The sequence below is a fragment of the Corticium candelabrum genome, chromosome 3 (genome assembly GCF_963422355.1).
Source record: "Corticium candelabrum chromosome 3, ooCorCand1.1, whole genome shotgun sequence".
NCBI lineage: Eukaryota > Metazoa > Porifera > Homoscleromorpha > Homosclerophorida > Plakinidae > Corticium > Corticium candelabrum.
This window is the reverse complement of record NC_085087.1, coordinates 8,143,389-8,161,836: the sequence shown is the minus strand read 5'-3', so window position 1 is coordinate 8,161,836 and position 18,448 is coordinate 8,143,389. Positions and strand designations below refer to the sequence as shown.

Below are 18,448 nucleotides of genomic sequence, written 5' to 3'. Positions count from 1 at the left end.
GTGTGTGTGTGTGTAGAGTAACAAACAGCTAGTTAAAATTACTGATCAATTATGTTGTCAATACAAACCTTGAACTTGAGATGCAACTTTATGTCTTCATTTCTGTGAAACCTGACGTTTTAACCTGTTTACATAACACACACACACACACACACACACACACACACACACACACACACACACACACACACACACACACACGTTTTAGTAGTGCTAAGTCATGGTGTGTCTGCGTATGCAATATACAGTTGAGTATAATCAACACACTGATGCACGTATTTAGTTTTAGAAAAGAAGCAGACATCTGATGCACATCAGTTTTCCAACTCAGACTGGTCGCTAGCCGGCATGTTGTTTTCGCCTGATACGTTTGCATACTGCATCGTTTCTCTAGTATAAGTGATTGCTCGATTTTCATCATTCTGTAGAGATTTCAGCTCGTTTGTCGTTTGAGAGTCAGACGCCAGCATTTCTAGATATCCCGGAGTGCCGACATTGACTAAATGGACTGAAACATGACTGGAGTCGTTTTCACTGGATGATCCATCAAGCCGCTCGACGTTCTCGTTTGCCAAACCGTGCACCTCCTCGTAAACCGGTTCGTCTGATGGTTTTAGTGTTGCTCCGCTTGTCGCAGCAACGATTTGCTTGTTGTTCTGGTATCGAAGCGAATCTGGGTTTGGTTTGGCTGGTGCATGCATGACAAACACGCCTGTACTTGTACTTTCGAATTCACAGTGCACAAAATTTCATACTTGACCTACCGGTGTTGTCATCCTTTTGTGATACGATTGTCTTCCGATGGCAGTATCGCATTGTGAGGTAGACTGAACACGCAACGAGACTCAAACAGCAAAATACCACAAAAACTATCAAAACACTCAGCAACATCTCTAAATGACAAAACAACGTTAGCAATAGTCAGTCTACATAGGAGTATGTGCGTTTGCCTCCTTGTTTGTTGTCTGTATTGTCAGAATCACAAGGTGGTTGTTGTTGTGTCAGTCTAGACTGAGGTGTAGATGCCCATCTTGTAACTAAAATACAGAAAATTAGTTTTACGCCAGTTGGACACCGTTTTAGAGTTTTACTAGAAAAATATAATATACGCAAGCGATTATCATGTCGCTTTAGTTCTTTTTCTTCTGTGGTATGAAGAGACGAAGTAGTCATTGAATTTAAAGTGGAAGGTACAACAGACAGTGAAGCTGTTGATGTAATCCGGAAGACTGAGAGAGAAGTGGCATCCCTGTCTGTATGTATAGTACACGTCATTACAAACAAACGCTTTCCTATGATTCAAACTTACCGTTTTTTGTTCGAGCAGCTGCCTCTGACGGTTGACTAGTTGTTGTACTCGTACTTGTAGTGAGACCTTGGTCACGTGATACAACGAGAGTTGACTGACGGAAATTTTGAGTAGAGTGAGTCGTCACCGCCACATCATCTTCAAACAGACATGCTACAAATGCTCTTATTTTACTTTGCCAATTTCAAACACTAACCTAATACAACCAGTTCGACGTATCTGTATACAAAGGGTCCCTTTGGAGATACAAACAGACATTCGTATGTTCCGTTGTCGGCACGTGTTACTTTGTTTATGTAAAGTTGTGATCCACGTTTATCGGTACTCGACTTTAAACGCAAAACACTGTGGGTCCCATTTTTACTCCATCTTACGGCCACGTGATTTCGACTCTTGCATTTCAGAGTGACACTAGTGCCGACCGTTGCTCGTGTAACTGGCATAGAATAAGTAATCATTTTATCTGCATGTACAGTAAACAATAACAATAAGTTTATATAAAGGGCGAGGACAATTGACTGTGTGTGTGTGTGTGTGTGTGTGTGTGTGTGTGTGTGTGTGTGTGTGTGTGTGTGTGTGTGTGTGTGTGTTGTTTGTGTGTCACTGTGTGTGTGTGTGTGTGTGTGTGTGTGTGTGTGTGTGTGTGTGTGTGTGTGTGTGTGTGTGTGTGTGTGTGTGTGTGTGAATGAGTGAGTGTGTGTGTGTGTGTGTGTGTGTGTGTGTGTGAGTGTGTATGTGTGTGAGTGAATAAGTGTGTGTGTGTGTGTGTTTGTTTGTTTGTTTGTGTGTGTGTGTGTGTGTGTGTGTGTGTGTGTGTGTGTGTGTGTGTTTGTGTGTGTAGAGTAACAAACAGCTAGTTAAAATTACTGATCAATTATGTTGTCAATACAAACCTTGAACTTGAGATGCAACTTTATGTCTTGATTTCTGTGAAACCTGACGTTTTAACCTGTTTACACAAAAAGATGTTTCTGTACTAAAATCTAATCATCACAACAGCTGCCGCAAAGCAGTGTACATGCACTCACACACACACACACACACACACACACACACACACACACACACACACACACACAAACACACACACACACGAATGGATGAATGTCAAGCCCTCCAAGTCATTCGTGAATGACGTCAACCTTAAGGTTAGTTGCGGAGATAGCTCCCCTGCCTCTAGAGACAGGGTCTCCATGCACTACGTGGAGGCTTAGGGCCAGTGCTACAATCGACCTGGAGCTTGGCCAGAGTCATCCAGGGGCACTGACTATGGTGCAGCTTTGGGACAGAACACCAAGGCCCACACGTACCCGTCTCCTGCATAATGTGACTGCCAAGCCAGCAGTCATGTCCACCCCAGTCAATGACCAGGTACTCATTTATACTCCTGAGTCGAGAGAAGCAATTTTGTGTAAGTTTCTTGCTTAAGGAAATTATGCCATAGCTCGCCATTACTGTGACTTGAATCTGCAATCTGGCAAGGCCCCGGATGTTTTCATTCTCCAAATGCACTCTCTAACCAATTGAGCTATTGCACCACACACACACACACACACACACACACACACACACACACACACACACACACACACACACACACACAAACACACACACACACACACACACACACACACACACACACACACACACACATACACACACACACATACACACACGCACCTATTCGACCGATCAACGTTCAATTTTTTCTCAGACTTCCAATTGATGTAAGCATATGAGCTGTTGCCAAGTGGCACACAGTAAAGAGTAAACGTGGTACAACTGCCCATAAAAAATTGATTGAAGTTTGACAATTGCCTGATCTGTCTCAAAGGCATCTCAAATCTCAGTGGCTCTGAACTTCTCACAACAACTTGCTTGCCCCTTGAAGAACAATTCGAACAATCTAAAGAAACAACATCAAACCACACGAGAAAAGATATCCAGCATGCACTGCACATCACCGAGTGAAATCGGTCTGCATGTTGCTTCGCAGTCGTATAACTTCCGTTTTGTATAATTATAACAACATTTCAACTCGACTGATCTATTTTGTTCCGCTGATTTAGTAGAGTTTGTGAGCACTGATGGACAGTATTCGCATAGATGAACATCTGAAAGAGCCAACAAAACGTTGCGCAGATTAATTAATTAATAATATATAATTAATATATTTTACTTCTTACCACTAGGTACAGCGCCTCTCAAAAATGAGAGAATACACAGTTACACACACAAAAAAATTTAATTAATTAAATTATTTAATCTCTAATTACTAGACTCGTGACCAGTCTCCCGCGCTCTCGTCATCCCGGATGGTCAATCCTCAGCGCCGAGATTGGTCACGAGTCCATACAAGTGTACTCTGAAACGGAAACTAGTCTCGCGTAGCCAGACCCTACCGCCGCGTCAAGACCAGGCAACGACATCGCCGGATATGTAGGGGATTACCTCCATGCTGTGTACACATGTTTGTATGTAGAAACGTCTTTCCCAAAGAAATCCCAAACTGCATGCAAACTCACCGAAGCTGTTGCTGCAAGAGTAGATGACTACGACTAAACTCATCAATACAGCGACTTCGAAACCGTACTGCATCACGGCAGATGTGGTTTCTGTTCAACGAATTTCTTCTCGAACAACTAGACGAAATTCGTGTTACATAAACAGGTGAGAATATGGGAGGATACCGGCCCACTAGCGCACACGCTAGCTAATTCGATAGCACTGATATTAGCGATACGCGTACACAATGTGTGTGTGACGTATACTCCCTTTGATATCTACATACAAATAGATATCAAGTAAATTACCTAACATGTACGTATGTAGTGAGGACTCACGCAGAGTTTCATGGCAGAGTATAGAGCGGTTCTGCTCATTTTCGGCCTAGCCTCTTACTAATTAGGGTTGCTAGAGGTTCTAGCTAAAGTCTGCACGGAGAGCCCTAGTAGGAGAGCCTGTGAAAGAAGCTAGAATAGCAGATGATGAAAAAATAAGTGAGAAATGGTGTAAACGTATACGTGAGATTACATTTCTAAATCGAATAATTATAGGTGGGACCATACAAGTCCACGTTATCCAATCACGTTCTAGACCGGGTAGAAGCCGTTTGAAGAATTTTCTATACGTAGTTCCCTGGCCTAGCTCTTCTGCATAGGCTCCTCTGTTGCGACGATCTAGTTTATATCAAGACGGGATAGAATTAATTAAGTAACGTTATTTATTACTGTCACTGAACAAATTGCTAGACAAAACAGGTGTACAGCAACAGTTAATTTATAATTTTCATTTCTTGCGTGCCGTTACATAAGTACTGAAGTAGACGTACACGCATGCTCTAGAGTAAATATATCTAGAGACGTATACGTAAGACACCCGGATAAGACACTGCCTAACTACGCGGTATACATAGTTAGAAAAAACCCACACCAATATTGTCTGACTACAGCTGCACTATACTCAACCTCAACCGCGTGTTATCTAAAACTGGCAGCCTAGCATTTTGTTGTCGCTCACCGATTTGAGTACGCACCGTTAGTTACCTAATTAGCGTTGGTGCATGCATGCACATCAGTTTTCCGACTCAGACTGGTCGCTAGCCGGCATGTTGTTTTCGCCTGATACGTTTGCATACTGCATCGTTTCTCTAGTATAATTGATTGCTCGATTTTCATCATTCTGTAGAGATTTCAGCTCGTTTGTCGTTTGAGAGTCAGACGGCAGCATTTCTAGATATCCCGGAGTGCCGACATTGAGTAAATGGACTGAAACATGACTGGAGTCGTTTTCACTGGATGATCCATCAAGCCGCTCGACGTTCTCGTTTGCCAAACCGTGCACCTCCTCGTAAACCGGTTCGTCTGATGGTTTTAGTGTTGCTCCGCTTGTCGCAGCAATGATTTGCTTGTTGTTCTGGTATCGAAGCGAATCTGGGTTTGGTTTGGCTGGTGCATGCATGACAAACAGGCCTGTACTTGTACTTTCGAATTCACAGTGCACAAAATTTCATGCTTGACCTACCGGTGTTGTCATCCTTTTGTGATACGATTGTCTTCCGATGGTGGTATCGCATTGTGAGGTAGACTGAACACGCAACGAAACTCAAACAGCAAAGTGCCACACAAACTATCAAAACACTCAGCAACATCTCTAATGACAAAACAACGTTAGCAATAGTCAGTCTACGTAGGAGTATGTGCGTTTGCCTCCTTGTTCGTTGTCTGTATCGTCAGAATCACAAGTTGGTTGTTGTTGTGTCAGTCTAGACTGAGGTGTAGATGCCCCTCTTGTAACTAAAATACAGAAAATTAGTTTTACGCCAGTTGGACACCGTTTTAGAGTTTTACTAGAAAAATATAATATACGCAAGCGATTATCATGTCGCTTTAGTTCTTTTTCTTCTGTGGTATGAAGAGACGAAGTAGTCATTGAATTTAAAGTGGAAGGTACAACAGACAGTGAAGCTGTTGATGTAATCCGGGAGACTGAGAGAGAAGTGGCATCCCTGTCTGTATGTATAGTACACGTCATTACAAACAAACGCTTTCCTATGATTCAAACTTACCGTTTTTTGTTCGAGCAGCTGCCTCTGACGGTTGACTAGTTGTTGTACTTGTACTTGTAGTGAGACCTTGGTCACGTGATACAACGACAGTTGACTGACGGAAAGTTTGAGTAGAGTGAGTCGTCACCGCCACATCATCTTCAAACAGACATGCTACAAATGCTCTTATTTTACTTTGCCAATTTCAAACACTAACCTAATACAACCAGTTCGACGTATCTGTATACAAAGGGTCCCTTTGGAGGTAGAAACAGACATTTGTATGTTCCGTTGTCGGCACGTGTTACGTTGTTTATGTAAAGTCGTGATCCATGTTTATCCGTACTCGACTTGAAATGCAAAACACTGTCGGTCCCATTTTTACTCCAACTTATGTACATGTGATTTCGACTCTTGCATTTCAGAGTGACACTAGTGCCGACCGTTGCTCGTGTAACTGGCATAGAATAAGTAATCATTTTATCTGCATGTACAGTAAACAATAACAATAAGTTTATATAAAGGACGAGGACAATTGACTGTGTGTGTGTGTGTGTGTGTGTGTGTGTGTGTGTGTGTGTGTGTGTGTGTGTGTGTGTGTGTGTGTGTGTGTGTGTGTGTGTGTGTGTGTGTGTGTGTGTGTGTGTGTGTGTGTGTGTGTGTGTGTGTGTGTGTGTGTGTGTGTGTGTGTGTGTGTGTGTGTGTGTGTGTGTGTGTGTGTGTGTGTGTGTGTGTGTGTGTGTGTGTGTGTGTGTGTGTGGTGTCAGACATTACCTACCCTTTCTGTAGACCGCAATTTTTTCAGACGCACGGTACAGAACTCCATTGATTTGTGCAAAACAAGTGTACTTCCCACTGTCTGCTACTGTGGCCGATTTGATTTCAAGTACGTGCCTTGTGTCCGGTGGACTGATTGTGACGTGGTGGTTCGCATCGGTCAATATTTTTCCATTGAATTCCCATTTCGTCACCATGACAACCGACAACTTTTCTTTACGTCTGCATTGAAACTCTTCAGACTCTCCCTCGAAAATGGCGTTAGATCTCTTTACTTCTAAGTGCAACATTGTACAAGAAGCTGCAAATGTAACACACAACACAATATCGAAAACTATCGGAGCTCTTAGCGCACGTTAGCTTTTAGCGCACGATACCGTTTGTCAACAGATTTAAATTAATTAATTAACAGAAAAATTATTAGTTTAGATATAGCAACCTAACTGAGCTTGAGATTTCTGAAATTCGTCAATCTCTACTGTACATGCACGAACTTGACGTCTAAATAGAATTTCAGAGACGCGCGCTAAAGGTGCATTTCACGGCAAAGAATACTGAAGCGGCACACACACACACACACACACACACACACACACACACACACACACACACACACACACACACACACACACACGCACACGCGCACACACACACACGCACACACACACACACACACACACACACACACACACACACGCACACACACACACACACACACACACACACACACACACACACACACGCACACACGCACACGCACACCTGTACAGTAAACCAATCAGCGAGCTTCTTTATTAGATAAGTTGATCATAAAATAAATCTCTTTCGAGAACTTCGAAATCTCTAATTGCGTTCGTAAATCAAATTTCTCAACTTGCTATATCAGACCACCATCACTGTCTTTGAGTCTAGGTGTAAGTGTAATATAAACAGCATGCAGTTAGAACCTAGAGACAACGCTTAGCACAAACATCTTACCTTGGTTAACAATAGCCAGCAGATCAACAAGCACAAAAGACAAAAATCCGTAAAAAGACCGAGTGCACGTCATAGTCGAAACAGCCTTGACACCAAGCTCCCACGTACGTTGCTACTTGTGTTACACGGCTTGCCTACTAGTAGAGATCCTGTCCAACACGTTGGAAATAGAAAAGAGATCGTAACATGCCCCGATCAGTAAAGCTTGTAGATACCACCTCACCAGTCTAGCTGCGAATCTGTTGAAGACAAGTGAGTTGTGCAGCAGAGAGTGTGTAGGGAGAGATCGACGACAGGCAAGTAGCTAGAGCCTCGACCCTCGACTATGACACTTGTGTGCTTCGTTTCATATCAAAGACAAGACGGAACCAAAACCACAGTCTAGAGATAACGACAGAGTGCGACTTTCAACCACGTTCTATCATTGAATTGGTATTTCCGCTCCAGGTATGTAATTAAAGCTCACACACACACACACACACACACACACACACACACACACACACACACACACACACACACACACACACACACACACGTATATACTGTAGTGCGTGGTCCGATCGCATAACAATCAGGCATTTTTTCCTGCTCGAATATTTTCATGTTACTCAAACATTTGTTTGTTGTCTGAAAATATTTCATAGAATCAAAACACAAAGTTACAAGGAAGCGATATTATTATCCTTACACGTTTCGTTCTAGGAAAAGACATTTCACTTTCAAGGCCAGTAGTGCCTGTTTACATTAAAATTGTTAGCCAACAAGTAATTGTCCATGACAACAGTCAGTTGCCACCTAAGCATGTAACAGGAAAGCGACAATACATTAACATTTCTGTAATATAAAAATCACATGTAGAGTATGTAGGATTAGTTCTAACATGAAACAGAAGATGCAGATTGTACAGTTGAAAATAGAGATTAATATCTATTAGCAATCAATTTGTCTAACTTTATAATAAACTATTAGCGTTGCCATCACCACATTACCGTGTAAGTAAGTAATCATGAGCGGCAAAGCCAGTGCGGCAGGTCTCGCAAGTGAAACATTTCGAAATTTTGGCTTTCATCACATGCTCGGCATGCAATACTTCCGTTCCAAGTATAAGCGACTAAATACATAAAATAGATTCATTGCGCATGAAGCCTTTTAAACGTTGCTTACGTAATTACGTGTTTTTGTAATGGTTTTGTTTTATGAGAAACAGATACGTGTGTAATAGCATTGTAATTTCTTAGTCACGTGATGTAACTCACAACGTTTCTTAATTAGCGCGCGTTGTGCCGGTCTACTTTTGCTTTCGTCGGCTCCGATAACTAACATTAATTAAATAATTAAATATTAAAATACTAATTAATTAAATTAGAAGCTAGAAAGGACAGTTTTTATCAGTGATCCTTTCTCTAGGCGACGTACGCACGGGTTCTAGTGCAAGGTACCGTATAACAACCCACACGCACAGTAAACGATCTCTAGTGTCTACTGTAATAGTCAATACGCCTAGGCTTTCTCGGTCACAAGTGCAACTCTGTAGATTTAGAGAAGACACGTTTGAAATACCGGAAGCAAGATCGTCACATCAAAACAAACTAAAACGTCTAGTTGGCAGCAGCGTTCACGTATATACAGTATCTCTAGAGACATCACGTGCACATTTTACAGTTTGACCTAACCCTATGCTGTAGACTATGCAAAATATACACAAGCTTGGCGTAAAATTTCGAACGTGACGTAACTGTTTGACGGCTGCCTCCATGCAAGTCACGTGATATAACAAGTCAAGTAGCGGCAAGTGGTCGTGTCCGTCGGCGCTCTAGGCCAGTGATGTCGCCGATTCCAACTTAGAAATCGCTAGTTCGTTGTCTTTGATTGCTATTGCACTTGACGGTTGCTGCGAATCGCTGCGGTCGTTCCTTTCGCCGTTTGTGATTGGCTGCATAATCATGTACCCGCGAGCGTCACAGCTGGACGGACGAGAGTCTACAGGTACGCGCGACCTCCTTGCGTCTTCCGCCTTTTCTCCGGCAATAGTCTCATAGTGCGGCGAGACATTGAAACGAGTAGGGAATGCATTTCCGGCAACTGCATTGTCGTCTCGGTTCGGGCGCCACACAAGTCCTCTTTCTTATATAAAACAATTAAGTAATGCTAGAAACACCATCTCACAATCAAACCTTTCCAAGCCACACACCTTTGTCTTCATCCCGTTCGACGCTTGTTTTTCGCCAAGACCAAATACCATTTACCTTGACAACCACACAAACGACGCCACTTGCGACACTGAACAAGCACCCGAGTGCTAAGATAACTATCGTAAACGTCGGTATTTCTACAACAAATGCAATCATTCGCGCGTCCGCTTTCACTTATCTTAGAAGTGCATGCGCCAACTAGCCTGTTTTGCGTCGTACATGACAAGACGAATTGTTCCGGTCTGTCTGAAAACGTCCACCATCTTGAATAAAGAAGAAAAAATAGAAACGAAAGCATTTTACTGACATATATATATAATGCTAGCCTTGCGACACGTTATCGTGTGTCGTTTTCGCAGTGATTGCGTCGTGCGAACCGGCGCGGCTTGGTGTATTTGCATTGACAGAGATGCTAGTAGCGGTTGGTACTGTTGACCGGGAGGCAGTCAGTGAAGTACCGGTAAGCAATTCTGGAAAAGACCGCAAAGCGATTTGCTCTACACGTACCGTCTTGTACAAGAGCAATTCTATAGTTGGTATGCGTCTTTACTCAAGCTTGAACCTTACCGTATTCCGATAATTTGGCATGGGTACCGGAAAAAACGGAAGAAGTGCGACTTGTAGTAATACTATGGTACGCTTCTTTGGTGCTAGCAGGTAAGACCGAAGTTGACTTTGGCTTCATTGTAGTCTTCGGAGACGTGCTCGCTACTGCATTAGCTGCATCTACTACACAAATGGCGTTTACTAAACACTATAGCTGAGGTTCTGTATTTGGAGACTATTGCATGTTGACTATAGACATGCAAACTGACAGTGTCGCAGTAGAAACTATTGTGTTCCAGGAACGATTTTTCCGGTCTCTGTACGTCTCAATTGTTCGATACTCTACAACTGCTCTGGCTTTACAGAAATGATGCGAAAGCGTGCTTATTCCTGGAACACAAATGGAGCATCTGCATCCAGACCAAAACGGTTGTGGGGCAAACCGTTCTCAAATCCAACGACATGCATGCAGAGTTCCCGAAAGCAAAGAGTCCCCGAAAGCAAAGAGTTTCCGAAAGCAAAGAGTCCCCGAAAGCAAAGAGTTTCCGAAAGCAAAGAGTCCCCGAAAGCAAAGAGTTTCCGAAACCAAATAGTCCCCGTACAGTGTGTGTGTGTGTGTGTGTGTGTGTGTGTGTGTGTGTGTGTGTGTGTGTGTGTGTGTGTGTGTGTGTGTGTGTGTGTGTGTGTGTGTGTGTGTGTGTGTGTGTGTGTGTGTGTGTGTGTGTGTGTGTGTGTGCTTGCACCAATTACGAGGTTCCGTTTATCTATCTTCCCACGAATTCAACGTATATTGACTAGCATTTCGCAGAGCAACAAACTGACAGTAGTACTGTAGGTCCCGTTGTCAGCGCAACCCGGCCGATCTAGAGCATCGATTCCTTGTCGGTTAATCGAAAGCGACAAAATTCCCTTTTGCCAGTGACAGCATGAGTCTGCATGCATCCAGATGTTGTTCTTCGACCAAAAGATGGTACTGCATGTAGTGTTCATGCACCGCGACATTAAATGCAAGAGTAACATCGTCCCCAACTCTCGCATACGTAACAGGCGTATAGGACGCGTAATAACAGCAGTTGCGAATGGCAAAAACAGTTGCCACTGACGTCTATTAATTAATTAAAGACGAGAATCATTAGTAATATTATCACGATTACTCACGGTAAACGGTCAGACTTTGCGATGCGGTAACTTCCGTCCCGTTACGGTCCGCCACGCAACTGTACGTCCCGTTGTCTACCAGTCGCACCGAGACTATCACTAAAATGTGTTTGGTTCTTGAAGGTCTCATTCTGACGTGATAGTTCATCGTCAGTTCTCGTCCGTCCAATTCCCATCTCGTTACGACGACCGGACGGTCGTCATCGTTCCAAACACAGAAAAACTTGACGTTCTCACCCGCAACTGCAGCGCCAGACGAAGCTTTGCCATTCAGCCACACAGAAACCCCATCACCTGCAAGTTAGGTGCGAGACAATATCACAAAATGCGTTAATTCACACCATTTAATTGCAATGCGTCACACCTTCACCGCACACAAAAACATGTAGAAAAATTATAGCAAAAAGCAGAGTAGGATGTTGCTTTAGACGTTTGTAGATGCTTGTACAGAGCAAGTCGATCCCACTGAAGCATCTCATCATGTGGCTAGGCAGGGCAGGCAGTGATGGCGGGAAAATCACCTGATGCAATGTTGTAGTACAACGCAATGTGTTGACGAAGTCTAGGAGCGAGAACAAGCAAAAAAACGAGTTCTGTTGTCAACAGTAGCGAAAGCCGCCTGTCAAATCGGGAAGAATGATTGACACTCGAACGTCCCACGGTAATATGCACACGGTTCATGAAGTCCCGGCTGTACGCTAAAGTCACATTGTCCTCGTGTGAAGAAAGTGAAAGACAGCAGGAACACGGAAATAAATCGACAAAACAAAAAATTATAAATAGACAGCGCTTTCGTTTTCTTGTTCCACCTTGACCTCAATTGTGTTTTCAGAAATGTTTTGACTAAAGATTAGTAATGTTACCGTAACTGTATATCTTAAGTAGTGACTAGGCAATACCCAGAAACAAAGTATTACACCAAAGAAAAATAGCTACAGCTGTCGTATGACTTCAGATAGGATGGTTATTGTGAAAACCTTGTCACCTGACATGCACTCGATTTCCGAGACCTACGCATGCACACCTCTACATGCCAAAGCCTGAATACTGAGATACAGTGAAGCAACACAAGAATTCATCTGAGCAGTGCGTAATTAATCCTAAGCAGTGGCGAAGAAAGATGTTTACGAGCAGGAGAGCTGCGCAGTGGACGACATACGGGTGAACAGAATTTCCGAAATGTCCCAACTTTCTTCTTTTGTGTCTGAACTGCTCAGGGTATGCACAAGTGTTACGTAGCTTTATTAAAACATAATGATAGCAGCGCCGGATCCAGGAATTTTTGAAAGAGGGAGTTCACCGTTAGCAGTTATCTAGATATAGCATTACTAATTTTCTCTTTCTAATGAAATTATATGAAATTATTGAACCACGCCTATTGGAAAAGAGGGGGTGAATCTCTCTGGATCCGGCCCTGGATACACCAAAACGAACATGCAGTTCGGTTGCTGGCGCAAATTTAATTAGCCTCGCTGGTCCGGACCTCATAAAGCCTCTCACGTTTGTGGCAGCCCCAAAATAGCTCCATTAAGAAAAGGCTTAGCCTCTCTACTCTCCTGCTTCCTACACCCAGTGATGACAACACTTATTTAACATTTTCAAGAAAGAAAAAATGAGAAATTCTAGGTACTAGTTACAGACACTTACCCAGGGCCGTCACGTCAGTGCTCGTTCGCTGCACAAACATCTAGTTGAAGCGCTGAGAGAAAGTCAGTGCAAATACTACTTGCACGCATGTGTAGGCTGCTTACTGAAACTACTAAAAGAGGATGTGGTACCGCACAATGCGCATGCGCCTATGCGTGGCACAGCTTCCTGATGGTGTAGGACAATAATCGATTCATTAAGGTTTTATAATAAAGCGCAACTATTACTCACGTAAACTCTTAGGCTAAACATGCATGCTCTATCATTCTACTGCATTTTTACTATTAGCTGTCTAGCTAGCTAGCAGTTGTCCAGCCAAACCACGTGACACAAAAATAGTCAATCAATTGTCGTGACAACGAGTGTAACGGTGCTTGATTAGATTGCTGCGTGCACCGACACGTCAGTCGTCGCAGGTAGTATGTTGACATAATGAGGAATGACCGAAGGCTGTCGGTCACGTGACCGATCAATGCACCGCTGCACAGTCGAATGATCTTGCTGTATTGCGACGTTGCACGTACGCGTACTAACAGTGCGGTCTTCTTCTTGTTCAAGCGAGAAGTCGTCCGTTTCGTACTGGTTCGGACATGTTGCATCGATGACGTTGTTCAAAGACGTGACGTCACAACCGACTGTCGTTGGCACTGTAACAAACGGTCCGATTTTGCCATTGGCTTCTTCAGGAATAGTTTCATACAGTCGAGAAACGTCTAGAGCAAGTCAAAATTAGATAATTGCACAAACAACAGCCGATGTAGGCAGCTATCTATTTTAGCCTCGATTTCCCAGACCCGTCTGACGGCCGCGCCGATTTTTATTGGCGCTACACGGGTCTGGGAAGCCGAAGCTAATCACCATAAATTCTTCCTCTTTGGCGTACGCATTCTTCTGGAATTTCTATGCAAACTTTACACTCAAAGAGTGAAAGACAATCAAAAAATAATTAAAACAGTCAAACCTGAATGTTTACTAATGTTTTGACGCTTCCGAGTCCGACAGCGTTTGACGACGGAGATCACGCCTATGCAAGCAGAAAACACACCAGAGAGACAACCGATTGCGATGACAACTAGCATCCATTTCGGAATTTCTAAAATAAAAAAATTAAACAAATTTTTACGGTCCATATGCCTTCACTGCTTACGTACGCGTTCGTTCTGCCGTTTTTCCACACGTAGAAAGCGCTATCAAAGGCTGAGATTCGTCTAAAAGTTGCAAAAAATTTACCGTCGGTTTTGCAATTCTAGATGTCTTACAAACAGCGATACTAACTTTGAGAAATTTTGTCAGTGATTGGATTGGAAGTTGATGGTGTAGTCGATCGTGTATTAGATGGTGTGACTTTACGGAAGTCTGCAATGTGTAAAGCAAAATTGCAAACACACACACACACACACACACACACAACACCCATACACACACGCACACACAAACACACACACACACACACACACACACACACACACACACACACAAACACACACACACACACACACACACACACACACACACACACAAACACACACACACACACACACACACACACACACACACACACACACACAACACGCATACATGTGCAACATCTATACTAGACAGTCACCGGCGTAGCGTTGGAGGGAGGGGGCTGGGGAAGGCTATAGCCCAAACATTTTGGGCGTGTCACTTTGCTTCAATCAGAACTACAATTTTAAGTTACTAAACAGTGACAGTCCGCCTAAACTCAGAGTAGTATGTAGACGATCGACGACGACGTTAACTAGATGTCTGCGACAATACACATCATCGTTTCAGTATGCTAAAGTAAAACCGGTGTCGCAAAGTCGTGGACACTTAAAGTGCGCATGACCATCACTTATTTGAGACTTCGCTATCCGGCAATGGCAGAGTCAAGGAAGACCGCATCAAAAAGGCATGCAGGAGCCTATCCATCAATTATTTTTCAAGTAAGTCTAGTTAATTACGGTCGACAACCCGATTGACCGGAGAATGGAATCTCCAGCGGCTCTGCTACCTAATGATTTGCTTGCACTCCACGGTACTTTCTCCACAGGTTTATTCTATCTATTTAGTTAAAAAACTATAGCTAGACCTATATATATTGCTCGCTAGATTACGAAATGCTAAAATTGGTCAACGTCGTTTGCACTGAATCGGTCTTCTAGATTCTATTGTCATCGAGATGCCATTTAATTTCGACGATCGCAGCGAGCCATGAAAACCATTTTGGCACGGACGGTAACAGTGTTTTCACTCCTTTATACGCACACTGACGGTACTCAGTCCGACAGTTTATTTGTAACCTGAAATTGATAATAATTTACTTAGATGCCTTGCGAACTATAAAGGAGAAAATGGGCGTGGCTTTGCGTGTGAGAAATGGGCGTGATCTGCGGTCAGCTTCGCCGGTGCTACATTGTATGTATACCGACGGTAGGCGTGTCCGTAATAGATGCGTGTGTATTGACTGATGAAACGGGCGTGCTGCTAGTTGTCTTGCTAGAGGTGCTGTCGAAACGTGTTGTGTAATGTTGAACTCGCACAGTCGTTGGAAGACGCGAAGTCTGTATTGGCTCACTGGTGGCATCTGTTGACATTGACACGGTCACAACCTCGGTAGACGGTGTAACTAAGTTTATAGAGTCAAACTCAATTAGCCATTAATAAATTATCTGCTAATAAATTAGCTCTACTAATAAATTGATTGTTAATAAATTAGATGCTAATAAATTAGATACTAATAAATTAATTATTAATAAATTATTTACTAATATATTAGTTACTAATTAATTAGTTCTACTAATAAATTGATTGTTGATAAGTTAGTTGCTAATAAATAATTAGACTCTAATATATTAATTGTTAATAAATTAGATAATAATAAATTAGACTCTAATATAATAATTGTTAATAAATTAGATACTAATAAATTAATTATTAATAAATTTTTACTAATAAATTAATCGCCAATAAATTAGTTACACTAATAAATTAATTGCTAATAAATTATTTACTAATAAATAAAATAAACTAAACTAATTGCTAATAAATTAGTTATACTAATAAATTGATTGCTAATAAATTATTTATACTAATAAATTATTTACTAATAAATTGAATAAAAATAAATTAATTGCTAATAAACTAGACTCTAATGAATTATTCATTAAAGAGCAACAAGTAGAGACAGAGCCTTAGTCTCCAATAATTGAAATATCAGTACAATACACATACCAAACGTTTACTAATACATTAGATACTAATAAATTAATTGTTAATAAATTAGAATCTACTAAATTATTTGCTAATAGATTAGATACTAATAAATTTATTATTATAAATTATCAACTAAGAGCTACCAATCTCATGCAATTATACATACAAACCTTCCACTAGCAGCTGCACTTGTCGTTTCTGACTTGTCAGACTGTGCAGCTCGCATACGTACGTTCCGCTGTCTGTCGTTACAGCATCAGTGATATGAAGTTCGAGTCCCTTTTCTGAAGCCTCGTTTTGAAAACGAGCGTAGCCACTTTTTCCCGGTTTGAACATGACACCGTCTTTCGTCCACTTCACCGTAACGTAGTTGCGACCGCCAAATATCAATGTCACGTTTCTACCAGTCTGTGCAGACACTAACGGTTTTGGTGGCTTGTCTTCGGGCATCTTTCCTAGAATCATAGTGGAAGGGTTGCACGCACACACACGCGCACACACACACACACACACACACACACACACACACACACACACACACAGACACACACACAGACACAGACACAGACACAGACACAGACACAGACACAGACACAGACACAGACACAGACACAGACACAGACACAGACACAGACACAGACACAGACACAGACACAGACACAGACACAGACACACACACACACACACACACACACACACACACACACACACACACACACACACACACACACACACACACACACATCACTTACTAAACACTGTAAGTTTTTTGGCTGCAGAAGTTGTCTGACGACCATTAAGTTTTTCTGTGCATCTATAATTTCCGGTGTCCGAACCACGTGTTGAAGTAATTGTCAAATATCCATGTTGTATTGTAACGCGAGAGTCTGCCGTCATTTTTCTTCCTTCAAATAGCCATTCCGCAGTTGAAGCAATTGCGGGAATTTTGCCCACGACCGTCAAACACGCCATTCTCTTCCTTATCCCCTCATACACTTGGTTCACACCCATTTCCAAGAGAACATACGACGGAACAGCTGCAAAATTATTTATTAATATCAACAATGTAATTTAATATTTAAAATATTTTATTGTGTTGTCTAATCTGTGTATAGAAAGACATTCGTTTACAAGATTACAACAGAATTATTATCACAGTGACACACACAATCACAGCGGGATAACATCAGAGTACGTCATAGACATCTGGGATGTCTAATTTTATTGATACACACAAAATTGAAATAGACGGTGTAAGTACATGTACTACTAAAAGATAAATTCCAAGTAAAAAGTTGTAATAAACTTTATCTGATTTTCAATTGTCAAAAAATAATTTTCGATTTGGAGCATAATTAAATTCTATTGTCTCTGTATCCTGTCAATTTCCGTCAATCGTAGTGATAGTGAAATTGCAATGTGTGTGTCCGATGGAAAGCAGCGACAACTTGACTAAATTTTTATCTACCGTGTGAACGTTTACAAATGCTGGTCGTGTGCTAATGCAAAAAAGTGACACACACACACACACACACACACACACACACACACACACACACACACACACACACACACACACACACACACACACACACACACACACACCATCTGGCATGCATGATATACTGCACGCGTACTGCGTATCTTCATACATTTCTTTAGCCGCCAGTTGTCTAGTTGACTAAATATACCTAAAGAAGTGACATGTAGTTGGGAGTGAGTTACATGTACGTACAATTGCTTTCCTAGATAGGCGTAGGGACCGTGGAAGTCAAAGACCATTGGCTCCCCAACATTTTTCTACTTCATTGCATTACCCACAAATGCTAAAAGTTGTAATGTTTGGCCGTCCAAACCTCGAAATCGTAGCCCCATGACTTGTCTTACCTTTGACGGAACTGATCAGCACAAGCAGTGAAAGACAGTGACGTAGGTCGAAGCATAACCGCGTGGAAGATCGAGACGAGCAGCGTCTCTTTGAAGATATCATGCTTGGTTGTCGTCTGGATTCAGGCTATACTGTTTCTGTGCAACGTAAAATATACTTTCATTGTTGTGGTTGTTAATGGTCTG

The 18,448-nt window shown here is 42.2% G+C and overlaps 4 protein-coding genes across 5 annotated transcripts in view; all 4 read right to left on the bottom strand.

Annotated features, from left to right (window-relative positions):
• Nucleotides 1-470, bottom strand: part of LOC134177770 (uncharacterized) — a 3,870-nt gene extending 3,400 nt beyond the window's left edge. The window contains exon 1 of the mRNA XM_062644548.1: nt 362-470. Within this exon, the coding sequence (XP_062500532.1) occupies nt 362-470 (109 nt within the window). The remainder of the gene's footprint in view (nt 1-361) is intronic.
• A 451-nt stretch (nt 471-921) lies between these two features.
• LOC134177769 (uncharacterized) lies at nt 922-4,040 on the bottom strand. The gene is made up of 7 exons (XM_062644547.1): nt 3,835-4,040; nt 3,274-3,423; nt 2,990-3,215; nt 2,203-2,258; nt 1,506-1,772; nt 1,310-1,447; nt 922-1,037 (listed from the first exon to the last, which is right to left on the bottom strand). The coding sequence occupies exons 1-7, from the start codon at nt 3,905-3,907 to the stop codon at nt 922-924; spliced, it is 1,026 nt and encodes a 341-aa protein (XP_062500531.1). The 5' UTR covers nt 3,908-4,040.
• A 5,104-nt stretch (nt 4,041-9,144) lies between these two features.
• On the bottom strand, nt 9,145-13,186 carry LOC134177107 (uncharacterized). 2 transcript variants are annotated; one of them, XM_062643830.1, is made up of 8 exons: nt 13,157-13,186; nt 11,874-12,207; nt 11,510-11,803; nt 10,373-10,534; nt 10,132-10,275; nt 10,009-10,068; nt 9,805-9,942; nt 9,145-9,737 (listed from the first exon to the last, which is right to left on the bottom strand). In XM_062643830.1, exons 2-8 carry the CDS (start codon nt 11,989-11,991, stop codon nt 9,427-9,429), a joined length of 1,227 nt encoding a protein of 408 aa, XP_062499814.1. In that variant the 5' UTR covers nt 11,992-12,207; nt 13,157-13,186; the 3' UTR covers nt 9,145-9,426. The 2 variants fall into 2 exon arrangements, with proteins under 2 accessions (XP_062499814.1, XP_062499815.1); XM_062643831.1 differs by having other exon boundaries at nt 10,373-10,531.
• A 158-nt stretch (nt 13,187-13,344) lies between these two features.
• On the bottom strand, nt 13,345-18,290 carry LOC134177420 (uncharacterized). The gene is made up of 9 exons (XM_062644195.1): nt 18,263-18,290; nt 17,128-17,412; nt 16,546-16,830; nt 15,588-15,788; nt 14,432-14,512; nt 14,308-14,364; nt 14,118-14,249; nt 14,015-14,056; nt 13,345-13,869 (listed from the first exon to the last, which is right to left on the bottom strand). The coding sequence occupies exons 2-9, from the start codon at nt 17,384-17,386 to the stop codon at nt 13,535-13,537; spliced, it is 1,392 nt and encodes a 463-aa protein (XP_062500179.1). The 5' UTR covers nt 17,387-17,412; nt 18,263-18,290; the 3' UTR covers nt 13,345-13,534.
• Nucleotides 18,291-18,448: the final 158 nt, after the last annotated feature.